General features: G+C 46.6%; 1 protein-coding gene across 1 annotated transcript in view; it reads left to right on the top strand.

Annotated features, from left to right (window-relative positions):
• STMN3 (stathmin 3) overlaps positions 1 to 24,094 on the top strand; it is a 79,838-nt gene that overhangs the window by 49,832 nt on the left and 5,912 nt on the right. Inside the window, exon 4 of the mRNA XM_029613156.1 lies at positions 23,763 to 23,954. Within this exon, the coding sequence (XP_029469016.1) occupies positions 23,763 to 23,954 (192 nt within the window). The remainder of the gene's footprint in view (positions 1 to 23,762; positions 23,955 to 24,094) is intronic.

Here is a 24,094-nt window from a genome sequence, read left to right as displayed (position 1 = left end):
AGGCAGCATCCAATGTTCCCCCATTCTAGGACACGCACTGTACATCCAGGCAGCATCCAGTGTTCCCCCATTCTAGGACACGCACTGTACATCCAGGCAGCATCCAGTGTTCCCCCATTCTAGGACACGCACTGTACATCCAGGCAGCATCCAATGTTCACCCATTCTAGGACACGCACTGTACATCCAGGCAGCATCCAATGTTCCCCCATTCTAGGACTCGCACCGTACATCCAGGCAGCATCCAATGTTCTCCCATTCTAGGACACGCACCGTACATCCAGGCAGCATCCAATGTTCTCCCATTCTCGGACACGCACTGTACATCCAGGCAGCATCCAATGTTCCCCCATTCTAGGACACGCACCGTACATCCAGGCAGCATCCAATGTTCCCCCATTCTAGGACACGCACCGTACATCCAGGCAGCATCCAATGTTCTCCCATTCTAGGACACGCACCGTACATCCAGGCAGCATCCAATGTTCTCCCATTCTCGGACACGCACCGTACATCCAGGCAGCATCCAATGTTCCCCCATTCTAGGACACGCACCGTACATCCAGGCAGCATCCAATGTTCCCCCATTCTAGGACACGCACCGTACATCCAGGCAGCATCCAATGTTCCCCCATTCTAGGACACGCACCGTACATCCAGGCAGCATCCAATGTTCCCCCATTCTAGGACATGCACCGTACATCCAGGCAGCATCCAATGTTCCCCCATTCTAGGACACGCACCGTACATCCAGGCAGCATCCAATGTTCCCCCATTCTAGGACACGCACTGTACATCCAGGCAGCATCCAGTGTTCCCCCATTCTAGGACACGCACCGTACATCCAGGCAGCATCCAATGTTCCCCCATTCTAGGACACGCACCGTACATCCAGGCAGCATCCAATGTTCCCCCATTCTAGGACACGCACCGTACATCCAGGCAGCATCCAATGTTCCCCCATTCTAGGACACGCACCGTACATCCAGGCAGCATCCAATGTTCTCCCATTCTAGGACACGCACCGTACATCCAGGCAGCATCCAGTGTTCCCCCATTCTAGGACACGCACCGTACATCCAGGCAGCATCCAGTGTTCCTCCATTCTAGGACACGCACCGTACATCCAGGCAGCATCCAATGTTCCCCCATTCTAGGACACGCACCGTACATCCAGGCAGCATCCAATGTTCTCCCATTCTAGGACACGCACCGTACATCCAGGCAGCATCCAATGTTCTCCCATTCTAGGACACGCACCGTACATCCAGGCAGCATCCAGTGTTCCTCCATTCTAGGACACGCACTGTACATCCAGGCAGCATCCAGTGTTCCTCCATTCTAGGACACGCACTGTACATCCAGGCAGCATCCAGTGTTCCTCCATTCTAGGACACGCACTGTACATCCAGGCAGCATCCAGTGTTCCTCCATTCTAGGACACGCACTGTACATCCAGGCAGCATCCAGTGTTCCTCCATTCTAGGACACGCACTGTACATCCAGGCAGCATCCAGTGTTCCTCCATTCTAGACACGCACCGTACATCCAGGCAGCATCCAGTGTTCCTCCATTCTAGGACACGCACCGTACATCCAGGCAGCATCCAGTGTTCCTCCATTCTAGGACACGCACCGTACATCCAGGCAGCATCCAGTGTTCCTCCATTCTAGGACACGCACTGTACATCCAGGCAGCATCCAGTGTTCCCCCATTCTAGGACACGCACCGTACATCCAGGCAGCATCCAATGTTCCCCCATTCTAGGACACGCACCGTACATCCAGGCAGCATCCAATGTTCCCCCATTCTAGGACACGCACCGTACATCCAGGCAGCATCCAATGTTCCCCCATTCTAGGACACGCACCGTACATCCAGGCAGCATCCAATGTTCTCCCATTCTAGGACACGCACCGTACATCCAGGCAGCATCCAGTGTTCCCCCATTCTAGGACACGCACCGTACATCCAGGCAGCATCCAGTGTTCCCCCATTCTAGGACACGCACCGTACATCCAGGCAGCATCCAATGTTCCCCCATTCTAGGACACGCACCGTACATCCAGGCAGCATCCAATGTTCTCCCATTCTAGGACACGCACCGTACATCCAGGCAGCATCCAATGTTCTCCCATTCTAGGACACGCACCGTACATCCAGGCAGCATCCAATGTTCCCCCATTCTAGGACACGCACCGTACATCCAGGCAGCATCCAATGTTCTCCCATTCTAGGACACGCACCGTACATCCAGGCAGCATCCAGTGTTCCTCCATTCTAGGACACGCACCGTACATCCAGGCAGCATCCAATGTTCCCCCATTCTAGGACACGCACCGTACATCCAGGCAGCATCCAGTGTTCCTCCATTCTAGGACACGCACCGTACATCCAGGCAGCATCCAATGTTCCCCCATTCTAGGACACGCACTGTACATCCAGGCAGCATCTAGCATCTGTTGTCCCCTATCCTGGAACCCATGTAATATATTCAGACAGCATCCAGTTTCTCCCATGCTAGAACATGCACTGTGCATCCAAGATGGCATGCAATGTTCACCCATTCTAGGACGTGCACTGTACATCCAGGCAGCATCTCTGCCCCCCTGCTACTACCCTCACTATACATTCAGATGGCATCCAGTCTCCCCATGCCATGAGGGGACTGTACAACCAGTTTCCCAGGCTGCACACTGTATTCAGACAATTATCTACTCTCACTAATTGCTTTGAACACTGACCTCATAATAGTGAGTTAGGATATAACAGATCTCAAATGTTTTCCATACTAACCCCAGAGCCAAGATATGAATTAAAAAATACTATAGACTAATCAGAAGTGCAATCAAAACCTATTGTTATTATACAAGAAAGCAAAGAAGGCAAAACAATTCTAATATCAAAATGTCATAGCAGAATCTGGGTGGGACTAAGAAACTCTCGGAAATCCAAGACATCGTTAGGAACCTGCGTGACAAACTAATTCAAGAGTCTTGTCTCTAAATTGCGTATAAATTGTTGCTAGAAAATAAAATTCAATTAGAGAAACCCTCCCAGATAAAGGCTGGAGACTTCCTACAAATTTAGGTGTCGGCCTTTGCAAATTTCACGTGGCTGTCTGGAGGGAAACCACATCTTGAGACTCCCTGGTTAGACAGTGATCAAAACGTCCACACACAGCCACTTGCAGAGGAATTTCCAAAGGAGTTTCACAAGTAAATGTATCAAACTATCGTAGTCATTTTCAAAAGTCATTTACCTGCGTTAAGTGCACTCGTGTGCCAATTTTCAAAAGCCCACTTCCATGGGTGAAGTGTACTGCCCCATGTAAACCTCAGTTTTAAGTGTAGATGCTTCTGAAAATCAGACCCTTAGCGCGCAACACACAGAAGGTCCAGTTCATTGCCTTCTTCTCTTTTACGCTGTGTTTCCCTACTTCTCGAAAATGACAACATTACCACTACTATTAATGAACAACAGGGATCCTCCCATGAAGGGATGTGGCTGAAACTCTGCTAGCAAATTTAAACCTCAGCCCCTCCCATAATATACGAGGATGGATGAATAAACAGAAATACGGCCTGAGTGTCAGACAAGAGAGTACTATAAGCTGGTCTAAAGCAGAGGGAAAGGACTTAGGAACCGTAAAGCACCTATTGCTCATAAAACTTTCACATCTTCATATTATTTATTTATTTGGCAGTTTATATACCGATGAACGTTGGGAACATCTCATCGGTTCACATTAAAACGAAAATCAGCAACGAATGCTTTACAGTGTAACAAAGAACCTGAGAATATACAGATGGGGTAAAATTGCAACGATTTACAACTTATGAATAAAATAAGAAGCTTAATAATATCATTTTTACAAAAGTATTCCTATTTAGAGAAGTGTCGCGAGGTCCAGGGGGAAGAGACGACATGGGAGGGAGGTGAGTTGTTCAGAGTATGCTTGTTTGAAAAGGAAGGTTTTTAGGTCCTGTTTGAATTTTTTAGGTCATGCTTCCTGACGTAGAGAGGGGGAGAGCTTGTTCCAGAGGGCGGGGGCGGCTAATGACAGTGTCCGGACTTTCGTGGATTGAGTTTAGAGTCTTTGGGTGATGGGATATGCAGTGTGGCTCTGTCTTGGTGTCTTGTTGGTCTGTTTGTGTCGTGAAATGTGAGGTGTTCTTCTAGCCAGTGCATATCTTGGTTGTGGAGGGCTTTGTGGACTAGGGTGAGGGCTTTGTACGTTATTCTTGCAGTGACTGGTAGCCAATGAAGGTGTTTTAGTACTGGGGTGATGTGGTCGTGTTTGTGAGTGTTGGTTAGGATCCGGGCAGCAGCATCCATAAATGAAATGCAGTGGAAATGTTGCTACAAATAGAAAGTAATTGAAAATTTTTGGACGAACCTTCAAAGAGCAGCAATGTACTACAAGTATGACACTCTTACACCTCTTTCCTGTCACTCAGCAAGAAACTCCAAGCCCCCAAGCAATTATTTTTAATTTTTTGAAACATTTTGTTTTAGATTTCTGCATTTAAAATGTATAAATTTTTATAAATGTCCCAGTTCACGTTTTAAATCCCAGCCGATCCTCCTATTGCTATGATGGACCACAAGCTTGCTTATCTTTATTTGCATTGTATGTTCCTTTAAAGTCAAGCATTTCACCGTTCACATCAAATTACTTATCTTAAATGTTCTTTCAAAGTCCCAGTTCACCATTCAAATGCAAACACGGGCCACGTTTCTGATATCATCCTGCATCAAGGGAGCCTTTACTAATTCACTGTGTCACAATATCTTCACAAAATGGCTCACTTCTGTCCTAAGAAAAGATGATTGTACATCCATTTTTACTGGAGAGGTTTACAGGCCTCCGACTCAAATGGAAGAACTGGACAGAGGTCTCGTCAAAGACATTATAAAGGAGGGAAAGAAGGGAGAAGTGATGATTGTTGGAGACTTTAATCTGCCGGATGTGGACTGGAGGATCCCTTCTGCAGAATCTAACAGTAGTAGAGAGATAGTGGATGCCCTGCACGGGGCTCTGCTCAAACAAATAGTAATGAAACCCATGAGGGAGGGAGCTAAACTCGATTTAGTGCTCGCTAACGGGGAGAACGTCTCTAATGTACGGGTGGGTGCCCACCTCAGCACCAGTGATCATCTAACAGTATGGTTTGATATCGCAAACAGGATATGGAGAAGTCATACAAAGACCCAAGTTTTGAACTTCAAAAAAACAGACTTTGTAGAAATGGAGAAATATCTAGAGGCAGAACTAGAAGACTGGGAGAAAATGGAAGAGATTGAACAACAGTGGGGCAAACTAAAAGGAGCAATTACAAAAGCAACAAATCTATATGTTAGAAAAGTAAACAAAAGTAAGAGAAATAAGAAATCAATTTGGTTCACAAAGGAGGTGACTTTCTTCGCGATCCCCGACCGGTACGGACACAGACTAAATCGGAGCGAGTCGGCAGTCAGGGCCTGCACAGTCGGTGCTAAAGCCTATCGAGGTAAGGCCTCTAAACACCGCACTTACCTCCGACGGCCTCATCACCGACCACGAGGCAGCTCTGCGACAAACAGCGACCCTCCGGCTCGCTAGCCCCTCCTCTCGGCACAATTGCAGGCTGCCAATCAGGGCAGGGCGCTTCTCCGGACCTCATCAGACAGCATCGGGCAGAGATTTAATCCCCAGCCCTCCACCCAGCGCTCCTTTTCTTCGCGATCCTCGACCGGTACGGACACAGATTAAATCGGAGCAAGGCAGCAGTCAGGGCCTGCACAGTCGGTGCTAAAGCCTATCGAGGGTAAGGCCTCTAAACACCGCACTTACCTCCGAGGGCCTCATCACTGACCATGAAGCAGCTCCGCGACAAACACTGACCCTCTGGCTCACTAGCCCCTCCTCTCGGCACAATTGCAGGCTGCCAATCAGGGCAGGGCGCTTCTCCGGACCTCAGCAGACAGCGTCGGGCAGTGATTTAATCCCCAGCCCTCCTCCCGGCATCGCGCGCCGAAGGTGCGCGACAAAGGGGCCTGCCCCTTAGTGCGCCCCTTCGTGCACACCTTACTTTTACTAATACCACAGACGTATGGTTCTTTGCTTCTACAATCTACACATTTGATTAATGACAACCCTCCACTGGCACAGTAACCACAGGAATTTTCTTACCCCCCATCTTACCTCATAGAAACCTCACCTCCACCCCTATCCCACACGTAAGAAGTCCTTGCCCTCCTCCCTGCCCCCCCACCCCCCCTCACTCCTCGTAAGTAAGCCCCACCCTAGCTTCTTCTCCACTCGGCCTTTTTTTCTCCAACAAACAGACAGTTACTACATCTACCCCAGGATAATCTCATTATGATCACTCATCACATACCCATCCTCAGATACCTTAACTCTTCTTTTAAATCTGCGAGACATAGTCAACACACACAATTCAACAGAACACTAATTCCTGTCATGGCATCGCCGATCACACAAATGATAGGTCTGATGACTTTTTCGATACTTCTACTGAACACACAATCTATCTTAAAAAAGGCTACCCTACTCTGTGATATCCTTACAGAAGAAACCTCTGACATATGTGCGATTACAGAATCTTGGCTAAAGGATACTGACACGGCCATAATTAACGAACTACCTACAGACCTATACAATATCTTCTCCATACCTAGGCACAAAAATAAAGGAGGAGGACTCCTCCTTGTGGCCAAAAAGAAATATAATCTCACTCAGCAATCTATTCCCCCCCCCCCCCCCCACAAACTGGAGATTGGCCTATTTAAATCAAGGCACTTCAAATCTGCTTAATTTATTCTCCCCCAGGCATTTTGGAAAACAACCCATCACCACTCACAGAGTACATCACCAAACATATAGACATTAACACTCCTGCCATCATTCTCAGTGACTTGAACCTACACGTTGACCGCAACCTGCTAAGTCCAGCATGCGAAGCTACTCTGACCTCACTGAATGCTCTAGGATTCAAACAAATTGTATCTAGCCCCACACACAAGGCTGGACACACTCTGGATGTGATATTCACCAACTCGCTCATCCAATCAGATCTACCCCGTTGCACCCCTATTCTTTGGTGCGTATAAATGTAATAAAAACAAAAAAAGCGGAGGATCACGTGATGTGCTGAGCCAGCAGGACGCGTTTGCCTCTGGCTCCCAGGCCCACCTCGCCTATCGACGCCCATCTGACTGGCACGGACACCTTTGCACCTAGCTGCCCTACATAATTTCTTCTATTGCATGTCCACCATTCGTACTTGGTGCAGGGCATCGCCGGGAATGACCACGAAAAGCGGGCGGCGGGAGAAAGAAAAGCCGCGGGCTCCAGAGGCCAAGATGGCGAATGCAAGTGAGAGTGAGACTTTGGCCGACCCCCCAGCCCTCACGGTACTGGAGATCAAGGCAGCTATTAAAGAAGCCTTGGATGAAAAATGGTCGCTTTTGCACTCCGAATTGGGGGAGGTTCGGGACTCGATCGCGGCGTTGCACCCCCGGCTGGACCAAATCGAATCCCGGGTGTCTGAGTTGGAGGATGGTGCGGGGGTAGCCACGGGAAGCATTGCCTCTCACTCTAAAATGCTCACGGCGCTCACGCAAAAGATCGAGGATCTAGAGAACCGATCACGTCGGGACAATCTCCGTTTTATGGGGTTCCCGGAGGAGATCGCGGAGAGATCGCTGTGTTCGGTGTTGGAAGACTGGCTTCCGTCTGCTTTAGACCTGCCGCATTTAAGCGGGAAATTGGTGGTGGAGAGGGCCCATCGGTTGGGCTCCCGGCCTAATAACTTGGGGAGACCCCGTTTAGTGATCGCCAAGATCCTCAATTCCGCTCATAAAGCGGAGATTTGGCGGGCCTCCCGCAATAAACTGCAGTTGCAATACCAGACGAATCCAATTCGCATCTTTCAAGATTTTTCAGCAGCCGTTTCGGAAGCGCGCAAGAGATTCTCACCGCTCTGCACAACCCTGCACAAACGCGGCCTGAAATTCTCCCTACTGTTCCCCGCCCGTCTCCGAGTGTGGCATGCCGAGAGTGTGCACACATTCGATAAGGTGGCCGAAGCTCACAGCTTTATTGAGACCCTGGCTGATGGATGACTTTAAAATCAACAACGTAGTTGTTATTTTTTTTTCTCTCCACTTTGTGTTGCTAACATGGCTGCCGTGAACACGTGGGTGACCGGAGACTCTGGTGTTTGTAAACCACACTGTTAAAATACCTTGAGTTCCGAAACGGTGTCTGACTTACCTCTGCCATTACTCGTTATTTTTTTTCTCTTTCTCACGTTAATTGGAGGTTTTTTCTTGGGAAGACTGGCCCCTTGAACCGCGGCGGGGAAGCCGATGGCTGACGGCGGTCGGCCCGGCTCGTTACTACTTCGGGGGAGTGTCTGTCCCCGGCGTCCAAGTGTCGGGTTTGGACTGACAACTTTTCCTTGCCCGAGTGCTGCTGGCTGGGCAAGACTGACCACATCCTTCCGTACAGCGGATTAAAGTGCTGAGCCATATCTTCCGAGGTTTGGTTTTTTTTGTTTTCTTTCCTTTTATCTCTATCACTTTACAGTCTGGACCCAAGGCGCTCCCCCATTTTGGTTTGCTGTGCGGACTAGGACTGGTACATTTTCTTTTTTCTTTGGCTACTTATTACTTTTTGGTTTTTTTTTCTTCGTCCCTGCCTTCTCTGGACTCTAGCTGTTGGCACGCCTGGTTTTTGTATCAAGGACATGGTTCTTGTGACTTTTTCCTAATTTGGAAATCTTTGTTCCTTTCCTTTTCTCCGTTTTTTTTACTGATCACAGTTTCCTGCTGGAGAAATGGTTTGCTTATGTTTTATGGGGTGTCACTATGCCCTTTGTTCCTGAGGTGGAGGAATTACACTGTTGATGTTCTTTTTCTGATGTTTCCTGTTATTTCTAATGTATGTGGGTGGGGTGGGCTGGTGTGGGTGGGGTGGGCCTGGTCACATCGACACGGATCCTATAGCCCTCCGAGCTGAGGGTTGGGCTCGAGAGAGGGTGGGTGTAGGGGGACAGGGGGGCAACACGAAGGTTGTCCAGGGGGGGAAGGGGGCTGGGGGGATGCAAGTGGACTACAAGACGGGTTCTCTCTGGGAGACCATACAGGTTCTCGCCAACGGGGGGGTAGGGGATTGGTTGGGAGGGGGAAAGGGGGGGGTCGGTGGGGAGCAGGGGGGGAGGGTGATTCAGCCACAGGACAGTACCAGATGGGTGGGTGTGCACAGGGTTGATATCCTTATGATGGACGGTAGACAGGCAGGGGAGGTTTTAGCTGGGAGGGCCTCCGTTTGCTGCGATAGACGTGAATCTCTTGTATATTCTTACTTAATCACTGCTTATGGGTAGTCCCATTCGGGTGGTATCCTGGAATGTGTGCGGCCTTCACTCGCCTATCAAGCGCTCCAAAGTGCTTTCGTTGTTGAGCAGACAAAAGGCGAGGGTGGCTTTTTTGCAGGAGACCCATCTTACGGATGCCGAGCACGCAAAGCTTCGTCGCACATGGGTGGGAGAAGTTCGTTATGCTTCCGCCTCGACCAAGTCAGCTGGGGTGGCCATTTTATTCCACAAACAACTTCCCATTACCATCCGTAGGGAAATTAAAGACCCTAAAGGGCGTTACATTATTTTGGTGGCGGAGCTCTATAATTGTCCGGTGGTATTGTGTAACCTATATGCGCCCAACACCTTTGACCCAGCCTTCTATCGGGGATTGTATTCCCATCTGCTCCCTTATTTGACTGACACTCTAATCTTAGGGGGAGACTTCAATACAGTCCGGGACTTGCAATTAGACACTTCTGGGAGTCGTAGTTGGGACACGGGGGTGGGACGTGGCCCAGACCTGCTGGAATCCCGACTCCATCTTTTAGATGCGTGGAGGACCCTACATCCTATTGAGCGCGATTTCACACATTTGTCTCGGGCACATACCTCTTTTTCAAGAATTGATTTCTTCCTCATTAGTTCACACGCGTTCTCTCGGGTACGGGAGGCGGGCATTGAGAGCATAGTAGTATCTGACCACGCCCCGGTGTGGGTGGATCTGGAGTTTTTGCCTCCCTCCCCCGGACCAAAATTTTGGCGTTACCCTTATTATTTGGCCCAAGATGAGAAATTTGGGGAATTTTTATCAGTCAAGTGGAAAGAATATGCCGAACATAATCAGGCCCATGTGTCCCAACCCGCGCTGTATTGGAACACCGCCAAAGCGGTTTTGCGTGGTGAGATTATCTCGTATGTTTCCCATCGTCGGAAAATATTGGACAAGCGGATTTTGAGCTTAAGCACTCAGGTCCGTCAGGCACGTACTCATATGCTTCACTCTAAATCGGTGGAGGCCCGGACCTCCTACATATCCAAGCAACATGCTCTCAATGCATTGCTTCACCAACGGGCAAAGAAAAGTTACTTATATTACAAATTCAAACTCTTTCAATATAGTAACAAAGCTGGGAAAATGATGTCCCACCTCATTAGATCTTCTAGGACCAGCCGTTTCATTCCGGCAATTCGCCTTTCCCCTACGGTGGTGGCTAAGGACACATCCACTATACTTACCCGCTTTCGGGATTACTACTCTTCTCTTTATGAGTCTGGTGGGGGAGACCCGATCGCGCATCAGAAGTTTTGTGAGGGCCTTCCGCTCCCCCACCTGACTAGGGATCAACTAGATAAGTTAAATGCCCCGATCTCGGAGACGGAAGTGCGGCTCACCATTCATCGCTCCCATAATCTCAAGGCTCCGGGACCCGATGGGTTTACGGCGGAATTTTACAAACTGTTAACGGACCAGGTTTCCGCACCCTTGGCTTTGATGTATACCCATATGATCGCTCGCGGCACCTTTCCCCCACATGATAACCTAGCTAACATAGTTCTCATACCTAAGCCGGGGAAAGACCCCCTGGTCCCGGAATCCTATCGCCCAATATCATTACTTAATTATGACCACAAGCTACTCGCTAAGATTTTAGCGGAGAGATTAGCAGACTGTCTACCCAGCCTGGTAGGTGATCACCAAGTGGGCTTTGTCCGCCAACGCTATGCGATATCTAATATTCGTAAAATTTTATCAGCCATGACTATGAGCCAACACATGGCTCAACCTTATTTGGCCATCAGCTTCGACGCTGAAAAAGCGTTTGATAGAGTGGAGTGGGAGTACCTTTTTTTTGTGTTGCAGCGTATGGGGTTTGAGGGCCTTTTTCTACAGGCGGTACGCCTTCTTTATGATAAACCACGGGCACGGATAGTGGCGAATGGCGCACAGTCCGAACCCTTTCCAGTTATGCGGGGTACCCGACAGGGTTGTCCATTATCCCCCTTGCTGTTCCTATTACAACTGGAACCTCTGCTCCTAGCTATCAGTGCGACCCCGGGCATTCGCGGTCTTCGTATGGACTCCACTATCTTTAAACACGTGGCTTTTGCGGACGACCTTCTAGTTTTTATCACTAGGCCTCAGTCGTCCTTACCACCCCTTCTTCAAATGATAGGGACTTTTGGGACTTTTTCTGGTCTTCGCCTCAATGAGTCCAAATCTTCCGCCTTGGCCTATCCCCCTACCCTGAGAGATACCTGGGCTGGCCCATTTCCATTGCGGTGGGCGGGGGAGAGTCTACGTTATCTGGGCGTCTTTCTTCCCTCGGACCTGGACTCGGTATACCGGGTCAATGTACCTAGTCTCATCAGTTATACTCGGGACACATTGGCCACTTGGAAGGCTTTACCCCTTTCGGTGGCGGGTAGAGTTGCACTCTTTAAGATGACATTGCTCCCGAAATGGCTCTATCTTTTGCAAAATGTGCCGCTCTTCTTGAAAAAGCGGGACCTGGTGGCGGTGGAGACGGCGATGCGCAGATTTTTCTGGCGGGGGGGGAAGGCTAGACTCCCGTTTAAGTGGCTGCAGAATACATGGGCGAGGGGAGGCATGGGGGTCCCTAATCTAGCTCATTATAACCTGGCCTGCAATTTGAGGATACTCCGCAACTGGTTAATTGATACCTCAGATTATGCCCCGCTGTTGGTGGAAAGGGCCTTGCTACATCCATTGGCCCCCTCCTATGTGCTGCAGGCACAATCCTGCCATCTCCCCCCGATTATCAATACTTCGGCTCTCACGCGGCCTCTGCGCCGTACTTGGAGCCGTTTGACACATCTTTTACAAATTCCTGCGCTCTGTGCTTATTTCCTACCCCTCCGCGGTAATGCGGAGTTTTCCCCAGGCTCTCAATCTATTATGTTCCGCGAGTGGGACGCTAAGGGAATCACCCGCTTGGGGCATCTCTGGTCCCGGGAGGGGGTGTTTATGCAGTTTGCGGATGTTCAAGCTCTTTATTTATTGGGGCACTCGCACACATTTCCATATTTACAGGTGCGACATTACGCCCGGACATTGCCATTAGAGGCCCAGGCGATGTCTACATACACAGCGCTAGACAATATCTTTCATTTTGAGACGCCCAGGGCCCCATCACTTTCTAGTTATTATAGGGCTTTGCGGCGACATGCCGAGGTGGATGTCTGTGCTATCCTGGAAGCTCGCTGGAATGGGGATGGGGTGTTTCGTCTCTCCAGTTTAATTTTACGTATCTGTTTTCGGCGATTAACCAGGATCTCCCCTAACATGTACTACAGGGAAATGCAGTTCCGGTTCCTGAGTCGGGCTTATATATCTCCTCAACGTGCTTTTCAGCTGACCATTGCGTCTACACCTGTGTGTCCTCGCTGTTCCGGGGCAGAGGGTTCCATGTCCCACGTTTTTTGGATTTGTCCCCCGATACTCAGCTTTTGGCGTCGGATTGTGGACTATTTGGTGGAACTGCTTGATGTGGGACTGCCCTTTTCTCCCCTGTGGTTTTTGTTCGGCTGCATTTCCCCCCTTCGGGTGCGAGATCCTGGTTCTCGCCTGTTGCTTCAAAAAGCGAGCTTAATAGGGAAGAAGGTTATATTGCAAAACTGGCGATCATCCGATGCCCCATCCTTTGGAGCATGGCGGAACTGTTTCCATGCCCTGATGACCATGGAAAGCATGGCGGCGCAGGGTTCCCCACGACGACGGCGCTTTTTCCTCAGTGTTTGGAATGCTTATCTTCAACGGCTTCCACATCGTGCCCAGAGTTTGGTCCTGAATGATTGAGGTGCGCAGGATTCCTCCTAGTCGACAGCCCTGCTGCTCTGGTGTACAAGGACTTCCTGAAACTGTCTGTTCCATCTGGTGCATGTTCTTCTGGCTGGGAGAAGGGGGGGGGGGGGGGGAGGGGGGATTGGGTGGGGTAAGGAGGCGGGGAGGGGAGAGCTTGCATAAACTGTTGTTGGTACAGATTCTAGCGGAGAGGGATAAGTAACCACCCGTCTCCGTGGTGTTGTATGTTTATTTTTGAAAATCCAATAAAATTGTTTAAATCAAAAAAAAAAAAAAAAAAGCAGCTTTTAAGAAATATAAAGGATCCCAAACAGTGGAACACAGGGAGGATTATCTGGCGAAACTGAGGGAGATGAAAAAAGCAATCAAGAAAGCAAAAAGTCAGGCAGAGGAAAGTATTGCCAAGGAGATAAAGCAGGGTGACAAAACATTTTTCAGATACATCAGAGAAAGGGGAAAGGTCCATAGTGGTATAGTGAGACTGAAAGGGGATAAGGATCAGTGGGTGGAGAGAGATGAAAAATTAGCAGAAATATTAAACAAATACCTCAGTTCGGTGTTCACTAAGGAAGACCCTGGAGAAGGACCGGCGCTGGTTAACAAGAAACTGGAGGGGGATGGAGTAGACAAAACTTCATTTACAGAAGAGAATGTATGGGAAGAGCTGGGAAAACTGAAAGTGGACAAAGCCATGGGGCCTGATGAGGTTCATCCCAGGATACTGAGGGAGCTCAGAGCTCTGCTGGCGGCTCCGCTGCGTGACCTGTTCAATAGATCCCTAGAAACGGGAGTGGTGCCGAGTGATTGGAGAAGAGCGGTGGTGGTCCCGCTTCACAAGAGTGGGAGCAGAGAGGAGGCGGGAAACTACAGACCGGTTACCCTCACCTCGGTGGTGGGAAAATGAATAGAGACTCTGCTGAAGGAAAGGATAGTGAATTATCTAGAGTCAGGAGGATTGCTGGACCCGAGGCAGCATGGATTCACCAGGGGAAGATCCTGTCAGACGAATCTAATTGATTTCTTTGATTGGGTGACTAGAGAACTAGATCAGGGAAGAGCGCTTGATGCAATTTACGTGGATTTTAGTAAAGCTTTTGATACGGTCCCACACAGAAGACTCATCAACAAAATGAGAAGCTTGGGGGTGAGCTCCAAGGTGGTGCTGTGGATTACAAACTGCTTGATGGATAGAAGACAACGGGTGATGGTAAATGGAACCTACTCAGAAGAGAGAGCGGTGTTAAGTGGAGAGCCACAGGTATCAGTTTTGGGACTGGTTCTGTTCAATATCTTTGTGAGCGACATTGCGAAAGGGATAGAAGGTAAAGTTTGTCTATTTTCGGATGACACTAAGATCTGCAACAGAGTGAACATGCCGGAAGGAGTGGAGAGAATGAGACTGGAATTAAGGATGCTGGTGTTATGGTTTTGAGGTGTTGGAGTGGATTCTTGGGTACTGTGGTGATGGCCACTCCCATGGGGAGGAGCCCCGTGAGGAATCGCAGTACCAGGCTAGCCTCTATACACGCAGACACAGAGAATTTGTATTTATTATACAGCTTGATGGTACTGCCCAGGGAGCAGGCAGCAGTGAGGTAACCCAGAAGAAGTAGTCCAGGGGTCCTCAGCAGAGGAGACCAGTCCCACTCTCGATTAGATGGTAGGCAGCGCAGGGTAGTAGAGGAAAGTCCTGGATGCAGACTCTGAGTGCTGAAGCTGAAGGTGAGACAGACTGATAAGGTTAGTTACTCACTGAAGTAGATAGTTGGATTGATGAAGATCCTGGCAGGCAGAAGTAGATCAGTAAGGCACCAGAGTAGGAAGAGCAGGCCCTCGAGGAGCGAGTACCCAATATCCCAGATAGGTACCTGTAAGAGAGCAAAGGGGCCCCCGAGGAGCGGGTACCCAGGTTAGCGATGAATTACCCCGAAGGGCAGAGAGAGAGAGCTTCCTGCAGCAGCTGGGAAGGGGCAGAGCAACTTAGGCCGGAGGCATTCCAATCCAATCCTTGCTAACTTAGTTTGTTAGAAAACGAAGGGCAAGCTAAATACCAGGATGTCATGATGTCACTCGGAGGGGACGCCCCCGAGGTTCACGCCATGACGTGGATAAAGACGTGGGTGGCGGGCGCGCGTGCACCCTAGGAGGCCCTCAGGAGAAACATGGCGAACACCTTTACCGTTGCCGTTCCGGGGACGCCGGAGAGAGCGGCATGAAGACGCAGCAGCAATCATCTTCCCAAGGCTTGTGGAGAGAGAAGGAAAAAAAGGTGAGGCACAGAGGTCGAAGCCGTCTGAGACCAGCGGACACAACAGCTGGAAGAGTGGTCAAAGATATGGCAGATGAGATTCAATGCCAAAAAGTCCAGAGTCATGTATCTGGGGTGTGGTGATCCGAAAGAACTGTATGTGTTGCGGGGTGAAGGTCTGATGTGCACGGAACAGGAGAGAGACCTTGGGTTGATAGTGTCTAACGACCTGAAGTCGACGAAGCTGTGTGACACGGTGATAGTCAAAGCCAGAAGAATGCTGGGCTGTATAGAGAGAGGAATATCTAGTAAGAAAAGGGAAGTGATAATCCCCTTGTACAGGTCATTGGTGAGGCCTCACCTGGAGCACTGTGTTCAGTTCTGGAGACTACATCTCAAAGGAGACAGAGACAGGATTGAGGCGATCCAGAGAAGGGCGACCAAAATGGTGGGTGGTCTCCATCGAATGTCTTATGAGAAGAGGTTGAAGAACTTGAATATGTATACCCTGGAAGAGAGGAGGAGCAGGGGTGATATGATACAGACCTTTAGATATTTGAAAGGTTTTAACGATCCATGGTCGTCAACAAACCTTTTCCATTGAAAATAATTTAGTAGAATTGGGGTCATGATTTGAAACTCCAGGGAGGAAGTCTTAGAACCAATGTCAGGAAATATTTCTTCACTGAGGGTGGTGGATGTCTGGATTGCCCTTCCGGAGGAAGTGGTGAAGACTAAAACTGTGAATGATTTCAAAGGGGCATGAGATAAACACTGTGGATCCCTAAAGGCTAGAGGATGGGAATAAATAAAAAAGCTTGGGGGTAAACTGCATGGAACGGCAGTTACTACCTTGGGAAGCTTGCTAGGCAGACTAGATGGAACATTTTGGTCTTTTTCTGCCGTCATTATTATAGAAACATAGAAACATAGAAATGACGGCAGAAGAAGACCATATGGCCCATCCAGTCTGCCCAGCAAGCTATGCACTTTTTTTTATTTTTCTTCTTACTTGTTACGCTTGGCTCTTAGTACCTTTTAGTTCTATTTCCCTTCCACCCCACCATTAATGTAGAGAGCAGTGTTGGAACTGCATCTAATTGAATATGTAGCTTAGTTAGGGGTAGTAACCACCTCAATAAGCAAGCTACACCCATGCTTTTGTTTACTCGACTATGTAATTCAGTCCTTGTTGGTTGTTGTCTATATTTAGATCCTCTTTTCTACATTGCCCCTGCCATTGAAGCAGAGAGCTATGCTGGCTATGCTTTGAAAGTGAAGTAACAGACTTTCTCCCCTGCCGTTGAAGCAGAGAGCTATGCGTTGAAAGTGAAGTAACAGACTTTCTCCCCTGCCGTTGAAGCAGAGAGCTATGCGTTGAAAGTGAAGTAACAGACTTTCTCCCCTGCCGTTGAAGCAGAGAGCTATGCGTTGAAAGTGAAGTAACAGACTTTCTCCCCTGCCGTTGAAGCAGGTTACATGTTACTATGTAGCATTCCTGCAAAGCAAAAAGAGCCACCATCATTTAAATTCTTACAGGCCAATCAAACAGCAATACTTGCTAGATTTTAATTGGTCAAAAAAAGTTTCCTTGCCAAAACCTTTTTTGTATCATGTTGGTAGCATTACAACTTGAACCAATCAGATGATGACATGGGTACAACAATGATATTATTTTCTCAAAAAATCAGGCTACATCATAGACCCAAAACGATCAGAATTGGTCAGCCCATACCTCAACCATTACAAAAACAGAAATGTACATATTCATATTTAAAAAGAGAGACAATCAGATGAGAGAATACTATTTGACTTCACTATTCAGTCCATATGGTTGTATTGTGTTAAGAGAATGTATCCAAAACTGCTCTCTCTCATTTGGTTTAGCCTCCCTATCCCCAGCACACCACGATACTGCGAGCTGATCGAAGACTCATCATTCATAGCTTTCAAAAGAAAGATTAGCAGCATTACTGTATTGGACAAGCGGAGCATTAAGTTTACTGGTGCCCACACAGCTGTGATGTTCATTCATCCGGACTTTTATAGCCCGTTTGTTCCTCCCAATATAAATTAAAGGGAAAGAGCAAACTATTGTGTAAATAACCCATGTAGAGGAACAATTTGTGAAGCCCTTTGCTCTAAGCATTCTAGAAGTGCATGGAATTGTCCATGTGGCTCCTTCAATAGTGCACTGACAATGGGAACAGGATCTGCATTGAAAATGTCCCTTCTCTGTCTGATCATCATTATGAATGTCTCTGAATGTAGCATCTGTCACATATTCTTTGATGTTGTGTTCTCTCAAAATGGCATATAAGAGAGCATGGTATGCTAATTGACAATTGTTGCTAAAAAAAAGAACCACCTCGGGAAAACAGTTTCAGACATAGAGAAGGAAAGGAGTTCAGAAGAGGTATAGTGAAATTGAAAGGTGACACAAGCAATGTGTGGAGAGTAACAAAGCAATGTCAGAAATAATAAATACTTCAGTTCGGTGTTCACTAAAGAAGACCCTAGAAAAGGGTAGAGGAAGGAGTAGAGGAAACTGTTTATAGAAGAGAATGTATGGGAGGAGCTAGGCAAATTGAAAGTGACAAGGCCATGGGGCTGGATGAAATATACCCCGGGATACTGAGAGAGGTCAGAGATATGTTGGTGGGCTCACTGAAGGACCTGTTCAAATGATCTCTGGAAACAGGAGTGGTTCCACAGGATTAGAGAAGAGCAGTGGTGATCCCACTTCACAGCAGTGGTAGCAGAGAGGAGGCTGGAAACTACAGGCCGGTGAGTCTCACCTCAGTGGTGGGGAAATTAATGGAGACTGCTGAAGGAAAGGATAATTAACTATCTATAATCTGGTGGGCTGCTGGACCCGGTGCAGCATGGATTCACCAGGGGAAGGTCCTGTCAGATAAATCTGATTGATTTTTTTTGACTGGGTGACTAGAGAATTGGATCTAGAAAGAGCACTCGATAAGATCTACTTGGATTTCAGCAAAGCTTTTGACACGGTCCCACATAGGCTTGTGAATAAAATGAGAAGCTTGGGAGTGAGTGCCAAGGTGGTGACATAGATTACAAACTTGTTGATTGATAGGAGACAGCATGTAATGGTAAATGGAATCTACTCTGAAGAGAGAATGGTGTTAAGTGGAGGGCCACAGGGTTTGGTTTTGGGACTGGTTCTGTTCAATATCTTGTGAGTGACATTATGGAAGGGACAGAAGGTAAAGATTGTCTATTTGCGGATAATACTAAGATCTGCAACAGAGTGGACATGACTGAAGGAGTAGAGAGAATGAAAAGTGATTTAAGAAAGCTTGAAGAGTGGTCAAAGATTTGACAGCTGGGATTCAAAGCCAAGACGTATTCATGCATCTGGGATGTGGTACTGCAAAAGAGCTGTATGTGATGGGGAGTGAAAGACTGATATGCATGGACCAAGAGAGGGATCTTGGGATGTCAGTGGATGGGGATCTGAAGAAGGAAAAGCAATGTGACAAGGCAATACCTAAAGCCAGAAGACTGCTGGGCTGCAAAGCAAGAGGAATAACCAGTGAGAAAAAGGAATTGATAATACCCTTGTTCAGGACCTTGGTGAGGCCTCACTTGGAATACAGTGATCAGTTCTGGAATCCATATCTCAAAAGGGATAGAGACAGGATCGAGGCGATTCAGAGAAGAATGACCAAAATGGTGTGTGGTCTGTATTGGAAGATCTATGAGGAGAGGCTGAATGATCTAAATATGTATATCCTTGAAGAGAGGAGGTGCAAGGGAAATATGATACAGACTTTCAGATACCTGAAAAGTTTTAATGATGCACGGACTTTGAACCTTTTCCATTGGAAAGAAAACAATAGAACTAGGAGTCATGTATTGAAAGTCTAGGGGGGACAACTCTGAACCAACAGCAGCAAATATTTCTTCACTGAGAGGGTGATAGATGCCTGGAATGCCCTTCTGGAGGAGGTGGTGAAGAAGATAACAGTCAAAGAATTCAAAGGGGCATGGGATAAACCCTTGGATCTCTGAAGGCTATAAGACGGAAATGAGAAAATCATGCAGAGGAATAACTTGCTGGTGCGGTGGTTACTACTCTTAATCAATATGCCTAATGATTCTAACGCAACTGTATCATTGCTCCTAGCTTCAACTGCAGGAGAAAAGGGGAACAGAATACAGATAACAGATAAGAGGGCCCGAATTCTACGGTCTGGGTACTGATACGCAGACATAAGGGAAAAAGAACAGGACTGCTTCTACAGCCAAGTCCATAAGCGAAGCATGTCAATCAACACAGTCTGAATTTTCAAGAAAGCTCATCACCCAGTAAATAAATGTTGCTAGTTGCAATTTTTATGGGTACCATAAGGCTTGGGGATAACTGTACAGAGAGAAGATTCTACCCTTAAGAGAAACATGGGAGCAACCTACACATAGTGGCAGTTACTACCTTAAGAAGCTTGTTGGGCAGACTGGATGGATCATTTAGGCCTTTTTCTATTGTCATTTCTATGTTTCTATGAGATATTCTGTTTTGTTTTGGTTTTTTTTGGCCAAAAAGTTAAGATTATTAAAAAGCATTGGCCAATTTTACACAACATGTTTTAGAGTTTACTTGCTTTCCATTTACGAGAAGTCACATCAAAGAATATGTGACAGATGCTACATTCAGAGACATTCATAATGATGATCAGACAGAGAAGGGACATTTTCAATGCAGATCCTGTTCCCATTGTAAGTGCACTATTGAAGGAGCCACATGGACAATTCCATGCACCTCTAGAATGCTTAGAGCAAAGGGCTTCACAAATTGTTCCTCTAAGAACATAAGAAAATGCCATACTGGGTCAGACCAAGGGTCCATCAAGCCCAGCATCCTGTTTCCAACAGTGGCCAATCCAGGCCATAAGAACCTGGCAAGTACCCAAAAACTAAGTCTATTCCATGTAACCATTGCTAATGGCAGTGGCTATTCTCTAAGTGAACTTAATAGCAGGTAATGGACTTCTCCAAGAACTTATCCAATCCTTTTTTAAACACAGCTATACTAACTGCACTAACCACATCCTCTGGCAACAAATTCCAGAGTTTAATTGTGCATTGAGTGAAAAAGAACTTTCTCCGATTAGTTTTAAATGTGCCCCATGCTAACTTCATGGAGTGCCCCCTAGTCTTTATATTATCCGAAAGAGTAAATAACCGATTCACATCTACCCGTTCTAGACCTCTCATGGTTTTAAACATCTCTATCTTATCCCCCCTCAGTCATCTCTTCTCCAAGCTGAAAAGTCCTAACCTCTTTAATCTTTCCTCATAGGGGAGCTGTTCCATTCCCTTTATCATTTTGGTAGCCCTTCTCTGTACCTTCTCTATCGCAATTATATCTTTTTTGAGATGCGGTGACCAGAATTGTACACAGTATTCAAGGTGCGGTCTCACCATGGAGCGATACAGAGGCATTATGACATTTTCCGTTTTATTCACCATTCCCTTTCTAATAATTCCCAACATTCTGTTTGCTTTTTTGACTGCCGCAGCACACTGAACCGATGATTTCAATGTATTATCCACTATGAAGCCTAGATTTCTTTCTTGGGTTGTAGCACCTAATATGGAACACAACATTGTGTAATTATAGCATGGGTTATTTTTCCCTATATGCATCATCTTGCACTTATCCACATTAAATTTCATCTGCCAATTGGATGCCCAATTTTCTAGTTTCACAAGGTCTTCCTGCAATTTATCACAATCTGCTTGTGATTTAACTACTCTGAACAATTTTGTGTCATCTGCAAATTTGATTATCTCACTCGTCGTATTTCTTTCCAGATCATTTATAAATATATTGAAAAGTAAGGGTCCCAATACAGATCCCTGAGGCACTCCACTGCCCACTCCCTTCCACTGAGAAAATTGTCCATTTAATCCTACTCTCTGTTTCCTGTCTTTTAGCCAGTTTGCAATCCACGAAAGGACATCGCCACCTATCCCATGATTTTTTACTTTTCCTAGAAGCCTCTCATGAGGAACTTTGTCAAACGCCTTCTGAAAATCCAAGTATACTATATCTTTATCCACATGTTTATTAACTCCTTCAAAAAAGTGAAGTAGATTTGTGAGGCAAGACTTGCCTTGGGTAAAGCCATGCTGACTTTGTTCCTTTAAACCATGTCTTTCTATATGTTCTGTGATTTTGATGTTTAGAACACTTTCCACTATTTTTCCTGGCACTGAAGTCAGGCTAACCGGTCTATAGTTTCCCAGATCGCCCCTGGAGCCCTTTTTAAATATTGGGGTTACATTTGCTATCCTCCAGTCGTCAGGTACAATGGATGATTTTAATGATAGGTTACAAATTTTTACTAATATGTCTGAAATTTCATTTTTTAGTTCCTTCAGTACTCTGGGGTGTATACCATCCGGTCCAGGTGATTTACTACTCTTCAGTTTGTCAATCAGGCCTACCACATCTTCTAGCTTCACCGTGATTTGATTCAGTCCATCTGAATCATTACCCATGAAAACCTTCTCCATTACGGGTACCTCCCCAACATCCTCTTCAGTAAACACCGAAGCAAAGAAATCATTTAATCTTTCCCCGATGGCCTTATCTTCTCTAAGTGCCCCTTTAACCCCTCGATCATCTAACGGTCCAACTGACTCCATCACAGGCTTTCTGCTTCGGATATATTTAAAAAGGTTTTTACTGTGAGTTTTTGCCTCTACAGCCAACTTCTTTTCAAATTCTCTCTTAGCCTGTCTTATCAATGTCTTACATTTAACTTGCTAACGTTTATGCTTTATCCTATTTTCTTCTGTTGGTTCCTTCTTCCAATTTTTGAATGAAGATTTTTTGGCTAAAATAGCTTCTTTCACCTCCCCTTTTAACCATGCCGGTAATCGTTTTGCCTTCTTTCCACCTTTCTTAATGTGTGGAATACATCTGGACTGTGCTTCTAGAATGGTATTTTTTAACAATGGCCACGCCTCTTGGACATTTTTTACTTTTGTAGCTGCTCCTTTCAGTTTTTTTCTAACAATTTTTCTCATTTTATCAAAGTTTCCCTTTTGAAAGTTTAGCACGAGAGCCGTGGATTTGCACACTGTTCCTATTCCAGTCATTAATTCAAATTTGATCATATTATGATCACTATTGCCAAGCGGCCCCACCACCGTTACCTCTCTCACCAAGTCCTGTGCCCACTGAGAATTAGATCTAAAATTGCTCCCTCTCTCGTCGGTTCCTGAACCAATTGCTCCATAAAGCTATCATTTATTCCATCCAGGAACTTTATCTCTCTAGCGTGTCCCGATGATACATTTACCCAGTCTATATTGGGGTAATTGAAGTCTAAAAACACAACAAGTGCAGAAGTCTTGTCAGATCCAAAGTTTATTAGAATTCTAACACGGTTCATATGGCAACTCCACTGTAAATTTTTTGTGTATAATTCCAAGCACAAGTAGGGGTCCCCCGACACGGACCCCGTGTTTCGCCCACTGGCTGCGTCGGGAGGGACAACACCATGAAATAAGAAATCTAAAAATAAAGTGAAATTAAACTTTTAACATGGATCCTATAAAAACATATAGGGTACAGACCGAAAATGGTATATCATGATCATATACAAAATTCCACATACCTTCAATAGTTTTAACAACAGGTTGACAGGGAGTGCAAATACCAAATCACCGGGCTGGCCTTTTAAACGCCAAACCACATTTTGGCGCGAATGTCAGGAACCAATCAAATTGTGAGAATGGAAAGCCAATCAGATCGCGGCAGGTAAGACGGTAACCATTAAGTGAAGAAACTCCACTCTATTTCATTGTTTAAGCCACCAGGGGTCACTGTGTCCAGAAGATAGATCCATCTCTGTTCCTTTTGTATCAATAATTCAGAAAAATTACCATGCTGCTTTTTGAAGGTTTGTCCAAAATGTTTCAAAAACATGTTTTTCAAAAATATTTTTTCAATTGCTTAAAGACACAAAATAAATTTGAAAGGTTCTTCTGTAAGTAAAATAGTGCTTTACCCACAGACTGCTTGGCACATAATTTTAAGAGCATCAGGGATAGGCATTCCGGAAGTGCATGTACTTTGATTTTGAAAAGTTTGCATGTGAATTTCCTTGCACAAATTCACAAGCGGAACTTTTGAGTGGGGAGTTTTTATTGGATAATTTTCAAAGCAAACTTCTGCATAGAAGTTCACTTTGGAAACTGGTGTAACCTAGGTGGATAAATGTTATGGAATGACCCCCGTAATATTCTGCAAATTCACATGTTCTCTTCTTTCTTTCTGCAGAGCCAGGAGGCGCATGTGCTGAAGCAGTTGGCCGAGAAGCGGGAGCATGAAAGGGATGTGCTGCATAAGGCCATCGAAGACAACAACAACTTCAGTCGCATGGCCGAGAAGAAACTCAACTACAAGATGGAGCTGAGCAAAGAGATCCGGGAGGCCCACCTGGCTGCACTGCGGGAGCGCCTGCGTGAGAAGGCAAGTCTCACATCCCTTAGGGGACCAAGCAGTCCGGGACTCTGTGTCAGATGTCACATTAATATCTAAAAGTGAGCAGGAATAGGCCCCAGCTGGGGAATGATCTGGTCCATGCTTGTTGGACACTGCATGTCTATTCC

Source organism: Rhinatrema bivittatum, chromosome 8 (genome assembly GCF_901001135.1).
Source record: "Rhinatrema bivittatum chromosome 8, aRhiBiv1.1, whole genome shotgun sequence".
In the NCBI taxonomy this organism is placed as follows: Eukaryota; Metazoa; Chordata; class Amphibia; order Gymnophiona; family Rhinatrematidae; genus Rhinatrema; species Rhinatrema bivittatum.
This window is presented reverse-complemented; position numbering and strand designations above follow the sequence as displayed.